Source organism: Wyeomyia smithii, chromosome 3 (assembly GCF_029784165.1).
Source record: "Wyeomyia smithii strain HCP4-BCI-WySm-NY-G18 chromosome 3, ASM2978416v1, whole genome shotgun sequence".
In the NCBI taxonomy this organism is placed as follows: domain Eukaryota; kingdom Metazoa; phylum Arthropoda; class Insecta; order Diptera; family Culicidae; genus Wyeomyia; species Wyeomyia smithii.
The window spans coordinates 174111529-174131730 of record NC_073696.1 but is presented as its reverse complement, the minus strand read 5'-3'; the positions used below and the strand labels follow the sequence as shown (position 1 = coordinate 174131730).

The 20202-nt window shown below is 36.1% G+C and overlaps 1 protein-coding gene across 1 annotated transcript in view; it reads left to right on the top strand.

Moving 5' to 3' along the window:
* LOC129732042 (pancreas transcription factor 1 subunit alpha) overlaps positions 1-17644 on the top strand; it is a 31540-nt gene extending 13896 nt beyond the window's left edge. The window contains exons 2-3 of the mRNA XM_055692509.1: positions 7197-7513; positions 17300-17644. Coding sequence (XP_055548484.1) covers positions 7197-7513; positions 17300-17457 — 475 coding nt within the window. The 3' untranslated portion in view covers positions 17458-17644. The remainder of the gene's footprint in view (positions 1-7196; positions 7514-17299) is intronic.
* The last annotated feature ends 2558 nt before the right edge of the window (positions 17645-20202 follow it).

Here is a 20202-nt window from a genome sequence, read left to right as displayed (position 1 = left end):
GCTAGTCATCACTCTAATTTTTTTTGCTAAGCGGTAAAATTGATAAAAAGTTTCAATGACAAATTTACGCGAACAATAAACCAATTACATGCGAGCATTCCTAGCACAGACGTCGCGACGTGAATGGACACCATCCGTTCCCTGTGATATTCTCTGTATCAATATCGAAATAAAAATTGACAGAGTCTCCCTGTCCCAATAGGTCAGTTTATTTTTGCTTCCATGAGCTTAGACTAATATGATGTCTCGAAGGTAAAAGTTTTCCGAAAAGTTTGAAACAATCCTCATTCTTGAACAATTTCTAAAACTGCTTTCAGAACCTAATAAAAACTGATGTCTCGAGAGAAAACATGCCGGTTAAAGCAACAGTACCAGTGAAGTAAAGAACCGCAGGTCTCTCGTCGTCTATGATTGCAGCGGTACTCTTCTATTCGTACATTTCAGCGGTACACTTCTATTCGTACTGCAGCGGTATTATTCGTATTTCAGTGGTACACTTTTGTTCGTACATTTCTATTCGTGTGCAATCGAGGAAAAACTGCAATGCTGCTGCTGATGGTGTATACACATTTATAGAAGAGTGAGAGCCGGCGAATGCTTGCAAATTTTTGGTTTATTTACTTCCCTTCCCTTCATTCAGAATCTCTTTTTACATTTCAAAATTGTTAGATGATTTATTATTACTCTAATCTTTACCATAATAAACGTATATTAGCTGTCTTCGTAATACAGCGAATGTAGTTGTAGGTAGTCCTGTGCGCCGCCACGCCGCGCCGCCGCCGCCGACACTTTTACGCACGCCGCCGCCGCCGATGATTTGGACTCGGCGCGCCGCCGAGGAAATTTTTACCGCGCCGATAGTGATTGTGTATGCTGGATTTTTTCCTGATTATAGAAATACCGCAAATCACAGCCGATAAGGGAACACTCATATATTAAGTAACGCGTACTTTGGCAATTCTTAATACCCCTTCACTCCGACGTAACGCAATTTTGCATGGTGGCCTCACGCAGTGTAACACTTCGCTAAGTACCTCCCCTGTATTTACGTATTCACGAAGGGTGCGGGACACGAGACATATTGACGCTAGGCATATGGATGTTAGGCATAGTATGCTAGGCATACAGACGCGAGGCTTAATGGATGTGAGGCATAATGGATACGAGGCATACTGCCATAAGGCATAACGGACGCGAGGCCGAATGGACGTGAGGCCGAATGGACGCGAGGCCGAATGGACGCGAGGCCGAATGGACGCGAGGCCGAATGAACGCAAGGCCGAATGGACGCGAGGCTGAATACGATATTGTATGATCGCATGAGATCCACTCATCATGACTATGTGTTCCGGATTTGCAACATACATTCCGCAGCAGAGTCTATTGAAAAATATGTTGCACCCTTGATGATTGACAAAAAGCGTCATTCAATGAATTCTATATTTAACTCAGATATTTTTTACTCTACGTATTTGAACTACATACGTAAATAAATTCCTAAAGAGTTTAGGTTGGGTATAATATTTTTTCAAATCATGCGGCGCAGACGCATAATCGAGGGCAAGGAAACGTGGCGGCACTAAGCTGCCGTGGTTTCCACAGTTCGTGCCGGCCGCCGACCCGCCGTCGGAAGCGGCTGCCTCTTGCACAAAAACGACTGATCTACAGATTTGCTAGGTCTACTCAAACAGAGTTTCTTTCCCTTATTTAAGTCCGAACGAGCGGTAGCGAGTAAGGACATCATTCGCTCGAACAGCGAGTAGGCCGAAGGCCGCGAGTGTATTGCTTTCTAAATGACACCCTGAAGCGAAATACATGTTATTAAAAGAGGGCTGTGATGGTGACGATAATACCGTATTCCGCCTCACTTCCCATCGGCCTTGTGTCTATTCGGCCTTGCGTCCATTTGGCCTCGCGTCCCTTCGGCTTCGCGTCCATTCGGCCTCGCGTCCATATGCCTCGTGCCCGTATGCCTGCCATCCATTATGCCTAGCGTTCTATGCCTTGCGTCCGTATGCTTTCCGTCTGTATGCTTAACGGGTTGTTATCTTTTACGAATGTTCCCTAAGTGTAAATTATTTTAATTTGTGGTAATTTGATACAATGTTTGACATTAAATATTTAGACATTAGTCTTTTTTATCAAAAGATATAAAAAATTTCGAAGTCATTATCAATAATTTGCACGGGGCCAGTTTGCTTCGAGAATATTGTTTCAGTCATTATAACATAAGTTTATATGTTTATTTTTATTTTTAATTTTTATGTAAACGTATGATCAATCCGGGAATGTTAGAAAAAAATGAGAAAAAATGATTAGTGGTTTTTCATCTATTTTTTGGTAAAGATTTTAGTTTTCTCTAGAATACTATATTTTTTTTAGATCAACATGCGAGGATTCCTTGAAAATCGACTATGTTTTTGCTGAATCCTCCTTACTTTGTTGCTTGAACGTTAAGGCATCGAAAAAAACACTTTCAGCTATTTTCCATTTACCATGGTGATATTTGCGGATTTTTCGGTCAGAATGGATCGCCTTCGACCCATCATATTTAAGGGTGATTTTCACAGTAATGACATCACATAGTTCATGTGATTTTGTTGTTTTTTTCAACGCTATTTCGAGCAAACAAAAATTTTCCATATGGTAATGAAGAACCTGTGGAGTTTAACGAAGATTTCTATTTGAATGAAAAGAGCATCCCATTTTTTCAGTTTTTCCATGGGTAACCTAACAAAATATATGAAAGTAGAAAACGAGCCTCTAACGTAAGATCTATCAAATTTTCCCAAAGTCGGTCTACGGTTAATCAAAATGAACTCATCGACAAACTATCTTTTTTTTTTTAATCAAAATGAACTCATCGACAAACTATCTTTTTTTTTCAAAACTGAACGTCTTTGGAAATAGTGTTCCTTGCAATTTTTTTGGGATTTACACTTGTTTTACTTTCTCTGCTTGGTTTATTATTTTCTGGTTGCTAAATTGTTTATTTACTTGATTTCTTACCATTTTTATTTCTAGTTTTGATATCATGTCAACCCTGACGCAATTTTTTTTATTAACGTTGAATTAACAAAAAACCGAAAATGAGAGTTCAAAGCACACATTATGCGCAATTAGGGTAACGGGGTATTTTGGCCAGCTTTGGGAAGTGTTCGCACAGTCCATTAAAAACAAACACAATTTTCCAACATAAATACCCACTCTATTATACCATTGTTAAAAGCTAAGTGTCTACTTTAATATAAACCATTCAACATACAATATATTGAAAAATTTCCTAGAAATATCAAAATTTCTACGAAGTACTAAAAACATATTTTGGTCCACCAAATTTTTACTTTGGCCCACCTTTATATCTACAGACTTGTATGGATATGATTCGGACTAATTATATATAAGATCATCATCGTTATTTTTAGAGCAAAAATAGTGGGTTTGAGGAGAACATCCGTCTGCTGTGAATTTTTGTAAATTTTAGGCAACTAAAAATGAAATGTTTTTTCTTATTGCGGTTTGATAGGAATTCTCATCCAATTTCATATCATTTAATGTGATAAATTAAGAAGTAATTACCTGTAAATTGTCACAAGCTGCTTCTTTGTTCACGTGCAACGGCCGAACGGTAATCAAGGGAGATGTCAAAACTTGGCATGGCCAAAATATGTTTGCTTCAAAAAGAGGCAAACATATTTCGGCCATGCGTTTAACCACTTTTTCATTTTTTTCCAACATGTTAGAGTATACAAACTGTTTCTATGACATTTTATTGATGTTACTACAACAACGAATTGTTTCAAAAGCATACATATTTGTTACATTAGCTTCCGGACGTTGAATTGTATATTGCCACTTCCTCCTAACTTTTGGTTGACTCAGCCATGACTTTGAATATGTATGAACTAATTCCAAAATAACACTACCTAGAGCCAGTTTTTCGCCGCTTGTTAATAATTTTGTTTAACAAATCTTTTTATGTTTGCCGGCTTCCATATTATTTTAAAAGTAAGATTCATATTATAGATTTGATTTAATCTGAGTTAAATAAGACAAAGCCATTCATTATGATAACGGAAGTATTATTGGATTTGGCTTTCGAGGATGTAGAGTTAATTCTGACTTTGACGCATTACGATAAATTCTTGGTACTTCAACAAGCACGATATGCTTGTGCCTTGTCAAAAACATGTTGTTTGCACAAAAAGTACTACAGAGCAAGATCGCGCCAAATCACCGATGGTCGAATATCGACCATTTTTTATTTGAATGAAACTTTGCACACGTATTTGGCTCAGCAAATTGAGCATTTTCCACAGATGGAGCGATTTTTTACACCCATGAGTTACATTCTAAAAGGGCGTATGCCTTTTGGCATAGGTTTTATTCGAAGCATTGTAGCCCAGAAACCGTTGGTTGTATAGAAAAACTGTCTGAGAATGAGTTGTGGGGAATTAAAAATACATCATAAAAAAATATACCCTGTACAAAAAAATTTTTTTTTTGACGAAAAACAATTAAAAATAAATATTAAATTTCAATTTAAAAAAAAAAGAGTTGCATTTTTTTTAAAGAAACTTGACGTTAATACGCAACTTTTAAAAAAAAGTCCAGGATGGAGAAATGAAAAATATTTTTTTTATGGTAGATTAATTTTTTAATAAAAATTCTAATTCAAACATTTTTCAGAATATTTGTATTCTGATGATTTTAAAAGATGCAGAAAGTTGTTTTGAATCAAAAAGCTCTTGGTAGTTAACATTCTAAAGGCATCGGTTTTCGAGTTATTTTAAATTGGAGTTCGAAAAATTATTAATATTTATGAAAATACACGTTTTTCTTAATTTGTCCATGGTTCTCCATCAAAAACTATACGTTCATTGGAAAGCTTGATCAAAAATATACAGTTCATTCTTTGACAACAAAACGATTGGATAAATAACTCAGGCGCTGTACCTTAGCTTACCTACACGTATGTTTGTCGTGCAACACTACCTACTTGTTTACTAATAACAACTGTTTGTAAAGTAAGCTACCTACCTCCTGGGTAACCCATAATATCTGTTTCCGTATATAAATACGATTTTGTGAAGATGAATAAAGTGAAAATGGGATACACCAAGCCCAAGTGCTGTAAACCCTTTCCTGATCATCGATGCTCATCAAGCTTACGCAAATTAAACGAAAACGTTATTGCAAAATTAAAAATATTGAACAGTCAAGCTCATTTTAACACGTCTTTATCAATTTGTGATTCGTATAGTTATTGGTCAAGCCACCATTCATCCCTTCGTTGTTTACTATTCAGAATCTGGAAAACTTAAAAATATCAGCTTCATCATAATATCGGAAGTACTCCATCATGATACTGTTGCGGTTCAGGTGTTCATTGCCAAATTAATGAGTTTTTTGAAAACAAAAATACAGTTGAAAAAAGCGATATTTATGTCTGATGGAGCTGCCTCACAATATAAAAATAGAAAAAACTTTGCAAGTTCAAAACAAGATATAACGTCGATGCAGAGCGGCATTTTTCGCGACTTCTCATGGTAAAGGCCCATGCGATGCAATTGGTGGCACATTAAAACGAATGGCAAGAAATGCAAGTTTAGCTAAAGAACATGAACATCCCATTACAAGCGCAAAAGAATTGTATGATTGGGCTAATCAGAAAAGTAATGAAAATTCATCAAAAATGTCACTTAGTTGGGTATCATATGAAGAATATGAACAAGGAGTAACAGAATTGAGCAATATTTAAAAAAAATCTATAATAATAGCTGCCACACAAAAGTATTACTCTTTTGTTCCGCTTTCAGAAAATAAGATACAAACGAAGCTGTTTTCAAAAGATGACGAATCATTTACTTATGATGTATATAAAATATAAGGTGAAACTAGTTCTGTAAAGTATCTATGTCATAAAAAAATATGTTCCTAAGATAATGAAACTCGAAAATAAATATTTGATTCTTATATATATTTATATCACTTAGAACATTTAACTCTTTTCTTGAAAACCGTTCGCCTAATCGTTTTGTTGCCAAAGAATGAATTGTATATTTTTGATCAAGCATTCCAATGAATGTATGGTTTTTGCTGGAGAACCATGGACAAATTAAGAAAAACGTGTATTTTCCTAAATTTTAATAATTGTTCGAGCTTAAATTAGAAATAACTCGAAAACCAATGCCTTTAGAATGTTAACTACCAAGAGCTTTTTAATTTAAAATGACTCTCTGCATCTTTTAAAACTATCAGAATACAAATATTTTGAAAAGTGTTTGAATTAGAATTTTCATAAAAAAAAATAATCTACCATAAAAAAATATTTTTCATTTCTCCATCCTGGACTTTTTTTTTAAAAGTTGCGTATCAACGTCAAGTTTCTTTAAAAAAAAAAATTTAAAAAAAATTAAACTCTTTTTTGTTTAAATTGAAATTTAATGTTTGTTTTTAATTTTTTTTGGTCAAAAAAAAATTTTTGTACAGTGTATTTTTTTTATGATGCATTTTTAGTTCCCTGCAACTCATTCTCAGACAGTTTTTCTATACAACCAACGGTTTCTGGGCTACAATGCTTCGAATAAAACCTATGCCAAAAGGCATACGCCCTTTTAGAATGTAACTCATGGGTGTAAAAAATCTCTCTACCTGTGAAAAATGCTAAGTTTGCTAAGCCAAATACGTGTGCAAAGTTTCATTCAAATCAAAAATGGTCGATTAAATTTTCGCGTATTTCCAGGCGATTTGAAATGATTTTGCTCTACAGGCATAATACTGCTAAATATAAACGATATTCTTTCGATTGTTGTTCAATATATTTCAAAAATTGATTTCCAGGGGAGGCTGAAAATAAAAATACGTACAGTCGCTGAGCAAACACATTGATTCTGTCTGCAGACTCTGTATATTTTGTAACAAAAAATCCCCTAATTACAGTGTTTAGTCCCACGTCACCATTTCATACAACCCTATGGCTGTATACCTTGCAGTATTTATTTTGGATTGAAGATCTGAACTTCGTTTTTGTTCATGAAAAGTTTTGTTTTCTTGATATTTGTGGGCCCTCAAAAAGACACCCCTTCCCTAAATCCGGCTCTGTACACAACATATCAAATATAAAAAAATGTTTCAAATATTACCGATGGTAAGCTCTCCTCCGTTCATCATCTTTCAATATTTCTTCTTCACAGAATATACAGCAATCGATCATCTAAGTATAGACGTCCTAAATGTGCCTCCCAGCAAGCTCAGCAGCGCCAGGCAGCCAATCTTCGCGAGCGACGTCGGATGCAAAGCATCAACGAAGCCTTCGAGGGACTCAGGACACATATTCCAACCCTACCATATGAGAAACGGCTCAGCAAAGTGGACACTTTAAAACTCGCTATCAGCTACATATCCTTTTTAGGGGAAATGCTTCGCAAGGACAAAAATGGAAATGAACCTGGTGTTAACGGAATGAAGCGAGCGGCTGTGAAGGAGCCACCAAAAAAGTTTATTGTACGTGGTAGGTACCTTCTGGATAAATTTTCACATGCTAAAACGGTATATGCATAGAAATATGGTTGAATTAAAGAATATATATCATTTTTATGATTTTGTTGTTTACGGATTGGCTATGGAGCGCGACCAATTGACGACCATAGCGAACGAGTTATCACGAAACCTTCGTTTCGCGCTATGACGGGAGAAAGCACCTATTTCAGACCTACTTGGGATTTTTTTAAATTACAGAAATGTATTTCTACACAGCAGTGTTGTAAACATTAGCATGTTATCGAAATCCATGATACAATGTATAATTTTGCTCCTAATTGTTAATTAAAAGACAGAAAATATCTGCATTTACCCTATATATGCGACGTGGCATCATACACACTCTCAAGCAGTCAGTGATCGCTTTCGTATTAATCTAGGGAACTTCACTACAGCCCATCTGGATCATAGCATAATTACGGTTGAATGGAACGGCCAAATTAAGCGTTAACCGTAACTAATGTGGTGAATCTATCTTCCAACAGGATCTGGAGGTTTAATGCTTTTCGCTTTCGAATGACAGGATGTTTTCGGTGGCCACAATATGGCTCGAATTAAATGCTGCATTACTCTAGAAGTTATTGTTTGGTGTGAATATAACGTTGTGCAGCTGGTGTAGAAGTACTTCGGTTCGATATGTGAGTTAGGTAAAACTTGATTTTTTTGCATACTTTATCGAAAATCATATATTTCTAGGTAGAAAGACATAGAGTAATTTTCATAGTCAATAAACTGTCAGTGAAAATTCAATTTTGATGAAATTGTGATACATTATCTGAAGCTTTGGTTAAAGTCTCATTTGATAAGGTTTCTCTAGTAAATGCCACGATAACTATGCAACAGTGCGATTTGTTTTCACCTTTACACGTCAATCAATGCACTTTTTACCGTAAAATTTTCAATTTAAAAAAAATTGCTGATTGCTTTAAAAAAAATTGCTGATTGCTTTATTTTCTGTACATTCCTATAAATTTATTTGAAATTTCAATATATATTTATTTAAATAAACGAATTCTTAGTTAGTCCTCATCGCTACAGCCTTTACGCCATTGGTTAATCTAAAAAATGGAAGTGATTCTTTTAAACATTACCAATTTTTTTATAAAATAAGGTTTTTACGCCCTAAAGGTTTTAGATTCGACAAATAAATAAAGTCTTTCAACAATAATCTTTTCTCAAATTGAATGTATGTACTGTATTATACTGTAACCTAGTGTATGACGTCATGTTCGTTATTAGGCATTATCACTGGCGATTACTTAAGGGGTTATATACCTTTTTAGTTTTCAAAAATCGAAAAAAGAACTACTGCATTATCTCAAAGTACAACTTATTGAGAACATTTCCACAAATTTTCATCAAGATCTGAGCAATACTTGTATCAGAAAATATTTTGGGATGCCGCAAAGCTCTCTGTGCTTCGCAAAAGGGGGCCGTGGAGTTCTCTGTGTTTAGCAAGAGGGGCTGCGGAGCCAAAAAGCTTGGGAACCACTCCTCTAGGTTCTACAGTTTTCCGAATATTAAGTTTTTATTGCAGCCAGTATTTACCAATTGGAATTATTCATTTAGAAATTTATAAATTGCTGTAAAATTCAAAATATACATAAAAAACTACGATTACCAGAAATAGTGCAATTTAATGAAATAAAATTCGCAGTGTGTAGTTGGTAACATCAACAACTGAAAAGGGCTCCCCACATTTTACTTGGCCACCGGGCTCCCACAAGCCTTAATCCAGCCCTGCGTATGATGCTGGGCCTGTTGATAAATTAGAAGAAACAAAAGGTTTAATGCTTTTTTATGAAGCTTTGGAAGTTTCTGTACGTGATGTCTTGACGAGTTTTGACTTACCCTACTCCCACATGTCTCTTTTATACGTTTCCTTGAAATCCAAAGTTTCATTTCTATCCGCATTCAAATAACTTCAAGAACACGATTGGCCCTGGTTTGTCCCGATTACCACTAACCACTCTGGTGGCCTGGGTTCGAATTCCAACACCGACAGAGATGTCGATAGTTGTGGGGTGGCGTGATCCACTCACAACAAACTCATCTAGTCTAGATTCAATCCCAGCCGACACCGGGAAATATTCTGTGGTGAAATATCTCTGGGATCACACCTTCCATCGCATGAGCAAATAAAGCCGTTGGTGCCGGTCCGATAATCAACGGGTCAGAAATTGAGGTCCTGGAGGGAGCAGTTTCCCCGGGCGTCGATGAGCGGAACAGCAACAGTGGAGGAAATAGACCGAGGGAAAATAGGCGAAAATAAAAAAGAAACTTTCGAGCACTACCGCTAAATGAAATTCGATGGTCAATTTTTTATGCATTCCATTCATTAGTACCTTTATGAATATGATTGAAGGGGAAGTTCTCTCTCGACTATTTATCAGAACTTAATTTCGAGAAGGATTCATGTCAAAATTGTATTTGATGATTACAAATATTTCATATCCAGAACGGTTTGTTTGCTCAGTGTGATGTCTTCGGCGAATTTGCAAAAAATGATTTTGCCTTTTCAAAGAACTTACACCGTAAAAAATATATAATTTTATGATTTTCGAAGAAAATAAGATAAATTTAAAATAATTATCGCTCGAAGCTCATTTGTTGAGAATCTTTATTTTTTGGGAAAACTACCAAAGATTAGCATTGAAAGTTGTTTGATCATGGAGAAATGTTTTGAATGGACAAAATTATTGTTTAAAACGTTGCCGAAAACACCATACTAATCAGACAAACGGTTTTGGCTCTAAAAATGTTTTTGTCATTTTATAAACACTGAGCAGAGTACCTAACAATGGTAAAAGAATTTCTCGAGCCAAAACTATTTATTTTGTTTTTTAGGCAAAGTTGTAGATATTAGTTTTTTCCATCCAAAATACTATGCATTGAAAAAAAAATTGAAAAGAATATTTTTATTGGAAAGTTTTTGCTCTAGCTTTTTCGACTATTAACGTTTATTTCTCATTTTTTTGTCTTACGGTGTACATTTTTCCAGCAAGGACAAAACTACTGTCTACAATATTACCTAAGACATCATACCAATCAACGTCTTTCTGGCTCTAAAAAAAATCCTTTTTGAGTTTTGACTATTTTCTTATTTCTTAAAGACCACCAATATTTAGCTAGCCTTTTAAAATTTTCATAAAAAATGTTTTAAAAATAATTATTTTAAATATTTTTGTAATATTTTTTCAAAAGAAATGCACATGGATAAGAATCGCGTAAAAAAATCGCGTAATTTTGAACAAATCGCGTAAAAAAATCGCGTAATTTGGAGCAAATCGCGTAAAAAAAGATCGCGTCGTTACAAAATCTTTCGCTATGTGGTAAGTGTGTGTGTGTATGAGTGTATGTATGTGTATGTGTGTGTATGTTTGTGTGTGTGTTACATATTGGCTCATAAACAATATTTCCCATGTCACATATCGCGTAATATCGAGGAAATCGCGTGAAAAATGGCGTAATTTCGAGAAAATCGCGTAAAAAATCGTGTAAAATAAAATCGCGTAAAAACAGAATTCACTGATCAGTGGGGTGACTTTGATCACCTGAAAATTCGTGATAAAAAATTCTAATCAAAAGATATTGCTCTTTCAACACTAGGCAATGTTAACGTGACCTTAAACGCAACTTTTGCATGATTCACATACTTGTCAAAGTTAACCCTTGCAAAAAAGTATTGAATATACTTAAAGTAATCTTAGTTGAGGGTTAATTACGTTAAATTTGGAGAAGTGAGTAAAGTTTGATAAAAGCTCAAAAATGTAATTTTCAACAATGATCATTCCATACCATTAAAGAAATACTGATAAATTCGCAGGAAACAACAAAGATTTTAATTTTAGAGCTAGTTTTTGAGCTTTCGCAACAAACCGAATTGAAATCGGTCTAACGACGATCAAATAAGAGCAAATTTAGCAACAAGCAGCTCGTGAACCAAAATAAACAAATTTTTACCTAAAATATCGTTATTTTCGTTTCCTAACTAGCTGTAAATAATATTTTTCAGTACAGAAATTATCATTCATTTTGTGCATATCGAAAAAAGCACATTGCCAAAAGAATGTATGGATTTCAATTGTGATCAATTTCACCCCAATTTACCTCAGTACCTTATAGAATTATCGAGTTTATTTCTTGAAGTAGACGATAGAAATTTCACCAATAGCCATAGAGGTTTACTGGAGCACATACCAGTACTTGTTTTAAAATTATACTATTTCGGGAAAAATATACATTAAGCTAGTAATTTGGAAATTGTTATAAAAATTGATCAATTTTACCCCGTTCCATGGTATTTGAAAATTGATTTTTTTTGTGTGTTTAAAATTAATATTTTGAAGATTGCATTTTTCTTCCACTCTACTTCATTTACATACGGAACGTGTATAAAATCATGCAAATCCCGAAATTCTCGTCAAAACGCGTAAACTATGATCTTCGCTCAAAACATCCTTGAGCTGTAAAAATTTTTGAATGATGTCTGCAAATACTCCTCATTAGTGACATCAAAAAAGGTTACTTACTTTACTTACTTTTACGGCGACAGACCGATTATCGATCCAATGCCGAATCCAGAATACATCGCCATGTCACTCGGTCTTGGGCTGCTATCCTCCAATCCCTCCTAACACCTATTTCGTGGGCATCCTCGACGATAGCACGCATCCTACCTCGGAGTCGACGGCCTCTATCAGGATTTCTGCTAAATATAGTCTTCGCTGATCGTTCTTCCGGATTTCTAGCTACATGCCCAGCCCACTGCAACCTGCCGTGTTTTATCCGCTTAACTATATCCGCCGATTTGTACACCTGGTACACTTTATGGTTCATGCGTCTGCGCCAAATACCATTTTCTAGGACTGAATGCAAAACCTTACGCTCAAAAACACCAAGAGCTCGCCGATCGGCCTCTTTCAAGTTTAGTACGGGTTTGTAGACTACAGGACTTCAGCTGGTCAGGCAATCCGTAGAAGGCCCTTTTTGTAGCTGTTATCCGCCTTTTTATCTCACGGCTAACCTTGTTGTCACATGTCACTAATGTACCCAGGTAAATAAATTCGTCGACTACTTCAAAAGTTTCCCCATCTAACACCACCTCAGCACCAACATTCTTCGGACTACCACGTTCTCTACCAGCCACCATTTATTTCGTTTTGGTAGAGGTAATGATGAGTCCTATTCTCGCAGCTTCCTTCCTGAGAGGTCTGAAGACCTTTTCCATTGCTCTAGAAACCTAGAAGCATGTGAGACTTCGTAATGGTGGTGCTGCTTCTTTGCACGCCGGCCCTTCGTATGGAACCCTCCAATCTGATGTTGAACAATAGGTTTGACAGCCCGTCTCCCTGCTTCAAACCATCTAACGTCACGAAGGAATCCGATATCTCAATGGCTATCCTGACACATGATGTAAAGTCTTCAAGAGTGGCACGTGTCAGCCTAATTAGTTTCGCTGGGAAACCATGTTCGAGCATAATTCGTCATAACTCATTTCTCTTAACTGTATCGTACGCTGCCACAAAAGCAATGAACAGATGGTGAGACATTGGTAATCGCCAACAATGGTCTGCGACAACGGCCTCAGTCTATGGAACAGAATACGGAAGAAAATTTTGTAAACGGTATTGAGAAGGGGTTATGCCCCGAAAATTACTACAGTCCAGGTGGTGGCCTTCCTTGTAGATCGGACATATGAGACCCTCCAACCAGTCCGAGGGTAATTCTTCATCGGACAACACTGTCAGCATGATCCGGTGTAAAAAGCACGATACAGCTGTTCGGCTGAAATGCCATCCTTCCCAGCTGCCTTGCAGTTCCTCAGCTCTTTCACTGCTTCCCTAACCTCGTCCATGGATTTGCCATCATTCTCAATCACCATCCTGCTCCTTTCGACTACGCTGTTGTCTTCACCATTCAACAGCACACTAAAGGGTTCCTTCCAACGCCTGGCCCCCTCCCTATCGTTGCACATGACAGGGGCTGACACGTTTCGGCTCCTTATTCCATTAATTTTCTTGTAGAAGCTTCTCGCACCGTGTCTAGAGAAGCAACCTTCCGCCTCCGCAAGAGTACACTCCTAATGCTGTCGTTTCTTCCAGCGATGGAGTCATTTTTCAGCAGCTCTAGCTTCCCGGTATCTTCCTATGCTCTGACGAGTCACAGCCGTGGCTAATATGTGAATTCTGACACGGTTCTTTTCATCCATCGCTCGCTGACACTCAGCGTCAAACCACTCATTGTACGTGGCTGTCGCGGGCAGATGTACCCAACACTTCTCCCGCTGGAGCGCTGATTGTACTGTGGATATGCCTCCACTGTTCATTTAGGCTACCTCCAACTTGATCCTCGATCCGCTCATCAATCTTCCGTAGGTACTCTGTAGCCACTTCTCCAATTGATTTTTTTTTTCTCATGCCGAAAATCACCTTAGAACAAACGCAAAAAAATATTATTTCTCTGCGTTCTTCGAAATAATAACAATAATAATAAAACTGCTTTTTGTAAACCTTCTTACGAGGAGACCTCTACCTGCGAATCGAAATGAAAATGTGAAAAAAGTTAGCAGTAAACACTGAAATTAGATTTTGGAAATTTGCCCGACACTCTGAAAACACGTTAAAAACAATCCCCGTAAAACCAAACTTTTCTTCGCGTTAATTTTGCATGAAAAACACTGTATAATTAGCAAGAAATCAATAGTAAGTAATTCCGAAGAACTGAATGTGAAAAATGTTGAATAGTTATCAAAAAAAATTTCTCCGAGGTCTCGCAATAGAAATTATTTTGGTTCTTTTTATCTGTATAACAAAAAGGAAATATTTGACTTTCACTTAAACAAATATGTCATATGAACTGGAATTACGCGCTTTCAAATATAAATTCACAAAATAAAAGAGTCTGCAGTGTAAATGCGCAGCAAGTGATTCAAACGTTATTTCTTTTAATATTAAAAAAAAATCCTGCCAAATTTTTTCGAACTCCGGAAGCATTGCCCAGTCCGGATAGAGCAGTGTGACGGCACTAGGGATGCGGAGCGTGACGGTGCTGTCACCGTACGCAAGTCGTATAATGAATATTTAAAGAGTTTATATCCTTTTACTAACAGGAATTCTAAACTTCATTTCAAGTATAAACAAATATTTAGACCAGCAATGTTATATGCAGTACCAAACTGGACGAGTTGTTGTGTTATCATGAAGAAGATCTTTCAAAAAATTCAAATTGAATGCTTGAAGATAATATTGAAGCGTCCTCCTTGGTTTACCACGAGTGAACTAATATCGCTGATGTGGAAACAAAATATGTTAAACAAAATCATCAATAATTTCGTTTTTACTCTTTTTTCTTTGCTTGACGAATTGGATTACAATTTCCCTACAATTATTTTCACTGAGCTGCAGAAGGAATTACAATCTATTAATATTATAAAATTTTAAATATATGAAATAGTGTTGATATATGACAGTTCATTGCAGAACAAAAAATTTGAATTCTGAATAAGGCCGTTACAAACTTTATTTTCATTTTATGTCGCCCCCCCCCCCCCCTTCAAAAATCTTAAATATTAGAAGGGGAAGAAAAAAAAAGCTAAAACCATTTTGTTCATTTTATTGGTTTCCCGACAGCATAAGTGCTTTATTTAGCAACAACCAAGTCCAGTGACAGCGAGAGTGTCGTCAAAAGGCAAGCGAAATAAATAATAATAATAATAAAGTGTTATTTTTCAACATTTATTTGAGTGCAAGTTACAAACGTCATAACTTGCATACAAACTTTGATCAAAGATATTTCTTTTTTTTTCGTCTCGGTGTTATTTATTTTTTGCCACCCCCTTTTGCTAACTTTGATAACCTTGGACATAAAAAGAATTCGAAATTTGTATCAGCCTAAATATCTGAAAACAATAAAACGTTACAAAACTTTTCCTTTCCCCTATTAAAAATAAAGGTCTTTCCTCGTTACCATCACTATTCAGATTGTAATAACACGTTCATATTACGTTATTGATATGTGTTGTGAATTTACAAAACGTTATCGAAAACGTGCTATAAAATAAATTTAAGTAGAGAATATGAAGAAGGTGATAATGAGAAACAACTGTCTCGCAATTTCGTTTTGCAACTATTTCAAATCTGGTTTCAGAATTTCCCAAAAGTTTCCGAGCTATTTACGCTACGGAACAAACACGGTTTCTTGAATATTTACTCGAATTCCATAACATGGAAAATCGGTAACTATAGAAACATTCCATATACTTTTGCAGGGCAATATAATCCTGCCTGCTAACCATCTGTAGATCGATTCAATTTTCCCACGAGTCGATCGATACAGAGTTCAAGTGAATGAAAAACTGATAATAGACTGGGTTGCACCTAGCAGACAGTAAGCATATCCCCTCCACCATCAGAGCAGTGGTGGGTGGCAAAAGATTGAACCCTCGCGTTACCATTCGTCTGTACGGCCATCTTCACTCCTCGAAAGAGGTCGGACCAGTTTTGTGAATTTTTTGTGCGCATGACTCGTCAAATGTTGAACATAGCTACTGGTGCAAATCGAGAGAATAGCTCATAAAAGGAGGATGATACTCCGTCACGTAGGGTTGATCCGTTGGGGTGTGAAAATGTGGTTTGGAGTTCACCGCACCATCCCAAACGAATGAGAATTTGAACGCCTGCTCGGAATCCCTTCAATGTTTGCTTTGCCCTAGCGGTGGGTTTGAGGGATATTTTTCGTTAGAGGTGTACTATCGTGCATATTCCGTTATTTTTATATAAATAAACATGACATAAAATCTGACCAAACAAAAGACTTTATTTCAGATTCATTTCACGTTACTTTTCGAGATGTAATTTGTGCGCTAGATAAACAAATTTAAAAATATTCTTTCTAAGTAAATGAGCCTAGGAAAAAAACCGAATAAAATTTTAATAGTTTTTAGAAGCAATTAATAACGTTGAAATTTAATGTATAATATCCGATTTTTAACAAATCCTCGTAAGAAAATATCATGGGGTGTAATGTTCTCGAATGTTTTCCGTGAGACAATTATAGTAGGTTCAATTTGCTCAAATTTTCATTATTAATACTGCTGTTCTACGCATAGCTGTCCCAGTTTCTATAAAGTTACCTATTAAAATAGAACAACTATACATAGAACTGCAATATATTAGTTTTGCAATTCTATACTGATTTGAGCTAAGAGCCCTTTTTTAGGTTTATTAATTCAATAGTTTTTTTTATTTTAAATGTTCATATATTCTTTGCATTTTGATCAGAATCATTCATTTTTATTCATTTGCGCAGTAAGTTTTGTTACTGGTCACATAGGGCTACAATTTGTTGCATAGTACGTATTAAATTTTTAAAATATTGAAAGCGAAGACACAGTACATTAAAATCCTATATGTAAACTGTTTTCGTCTACGAGGGAGAGAAAAAGGATCAAACATAGATACATCAAGAGTATAAGCGCTGGGAAAAACGACGGTTGCTCTCCCGCTGCTGGCTGAGTAAATAATTTTCGCTAATGCTCGCTGTATTAGAACATCACTTAAATTGGATTTGTAAACACTCCATGCAAACACGAGTGTTCAAGCATAATTTGTACCCTCCGTCTGTAATTCTTCATCAAACCGCGAGGGGTGGCTACCCGGAGACAAATGCCATATTGTATACCCATATGTACGCTATGTAGGCAGGAAGAATCGAGCAAAGCAAATACCTCATCGAAATTTCTTTTCCCTTCTCGCAGGTGGCAGCGGCCAGGTTCACTCCCTTTCCTGGCACCGTAAAGGTGATCGAAGTGCTGATGGGCGCTATTTCGCGCGGATCTGGCGCCCGGAAGATCCTCGAAGCAATCAACGGAACATCGCAGCTGGCCCGTCGTCATACTCGAACAATCTAATTTAGTCTAGGGAGGGGGTGCCGACCGTCGATTGCCAATTTGAAAGCTCATTTATTTAGCTCTAACTCTCCGAATGGTTCATTATTCTCCAATGGAAATCAATGAATGCGTGAAGCAATTCTAGTCGTTTTATTAGGCATAAAGTCTATGTTCAAATATTGTAAATAAATATATTTCAACCAAAAATCATAAATCTGCATTAAAAATAAGTCGTCTCAGTAGGTAGGTATGTATACTTTAGATTTATCTAAACCTGGTAAATTGTGAATTTATCTTGCTTTGACTGCTTGGGCAGGTGTCCTGTTTTCGTTCATTTTCAAGTCTATGCTAAAGCGGTGATTTTATTTCCCCCAATGTTTGGTTATCGGCGTATCATCATGACGTACGCCACAAAAAAGCACATCACCTGAATAAACATGAACCATAAAAACTATGCTATAGGGTGTCAAAATATCAATTGCCCTTGGTGTTGCATTGCTTAAAAATGGTAAATGAAATAGTTTTAGTCTCATATCTATGGTTCCAAGCAAATTTTTCTCTTGAAAAACTCTTAAATAAGGAAGAACGCGCCAACGCCGAGTACATACGGTCATGTATCCTTCTTAATCCTCGCACTCAATTACTGGCACATTTTTAATTCCTCTCATCAAGAATTAATTTAAAACTGTCGGATTAGGTTGCGCGTTGACAAGGGTGATAGCTTCACCCCTGTGACGAATAACTACACAGTATTTCTTCCTACGGCGCAACCGATGAAACGTAACGTTCTTTTGAGGTTACATTAGCGTTGATAAACACAATAGCAACGTTCGTAACAGCGCATCCCAACACGAATGACGAAAAAATGGCTTTTAATTTTAAAAATTGGCAATTTTCAGGGTCATCCTACTTTTCTAAACATCGCTAGAAAAAATATCTGAATATAGCGTTTTGTAGAGCAACTCAAGAGCTTTAATGTCAATGGGGTAAAACGGCCCTGGAAGGTTTTTTTTTTCAAAAAAACTGTTAAAATCACTAAAATTACTAAATTTCCTGCTAGACTTAATGGATTCTGCTGAAAATTTGTATAAACACTCTATTTTACCAGAACTACCTGCTTTACCAAAAGATACGCCATTTGGGGTAAAACGTTCCTTAAAGTTTTTTTTTTAAAAAATGCCGCCAAAATCACCAACACTGCCAGAAGTCGGGTCATACTTGATAGATCTACTAAAAATGTAAATTATCGGTCTAGTTTAATACGAAGGGCAAGATGACAAAACTGAGAAATAGATTAACATGACAAAAAAAAATATTTTTTTTGGAAAATACTTGGGTGCTATTTCCTCTACAGAAAACAGTCCAGAGCCCAAAGTTAGCATTTTATAAAACAACTAAAGAGCTTTTATTTGATATAAATTCCAGTTATTTGGAAACTGACTAATAAGGACTAAAGTTTTTCTTGACTTTTTCACTAAGTTTCAAGAAAAGCATCTTCCAGCATATTCGGATATTTTTTCTAGCGATGTTGAGCAGAGTAGGATGACCCCAAAAACTGACAAGTTTTAAAAAAATGCATTTTTTTGTCATGTTAGCTCTTTGCTATATATTGTGACAATGTGTTTTGAAGTACTTTTAGTGTAGAATAATACCACAATTTTTTAAAAATTTCATCAAGTCTAGCAACGTTTTCAAGACGTTTTTAGACATATCATTTTAAAGGGCCGTTTTACTCCACTTAACCTCAATGAGAAAAATTGAAATTTTGCAAAACTTTCTACCTTAAATAGACAAACAAACGCTGAAAATTTCAGCTCAATCTGAGAACTTCGAAACAACGTCCCTCAGGAAGGTAGTTGCGGTTCTCGCGAACTGGCTCTTAAAAGCAACCTACATTTTATAATTTAAAACCAACATTCGGTGACATTGTGATGACATTGTGCTTAACTCATATGTGTCGCAAAATTAATTTTTTTTAATTTCACTTTTCAAATTTTCAAGTTTTATGGGTAAATTTTTTTGTTTGTCACTCGATTATTTAGAACATTTCAAATAAATTTTTAATACACTACTCCTGCAGCTGAACCTCCCAACTGGTCTAGAGGTCTAGAGCAGTGGTTCTCAACCCGGGGTACGGTACGGTAGGGTACTTGAAAGCCTCCAGGGGGTACGCGAAAAAAACATCGGTACTGGCGGCCAAGCAAATTACACAATGTTTGAGATAAAATCTTCAAAAACATATTTTCTGTTGTTTTATTGGAGAGTACTACTAACATTATTACAGATTAATTCAGTTGTTTGCACAAATTACCATTTGAAAAATCATACAAAATAATGCGGGTACAATTGATTTGTAAAATATCGCAAAGGGATACGCGGACAAAAAAGGTTGAGATCCGCCTGTCTAGAAGACAGGTCTTTATAAAAATTTTAAATAGGTAGAAATATTTGCACAGATTCTTACAACTATTAATTAAAAAATCACAAAATTACCACCATTGTATGGTTTTGAATATTTTGGTGATATGCCCACAAAATGATCTTTTCGTAGAAAATTCTACTTGGGTTTCACTAACAAAATAACTTTCTGAAAATTATGTTGTGGCTCTGAAATGATTTGAAATGGCAACTGGGGTCGATTTACGGACTGTGGCGATCATCCCGATTTTGAATCTACTCATATTAGGCACTATTAGGTCATTTTAGGTTGTGTACCAGAAACCAGAAGTCGCAATCTTGGAATTCAAAATAGCGACTTCAGATCGTTAATC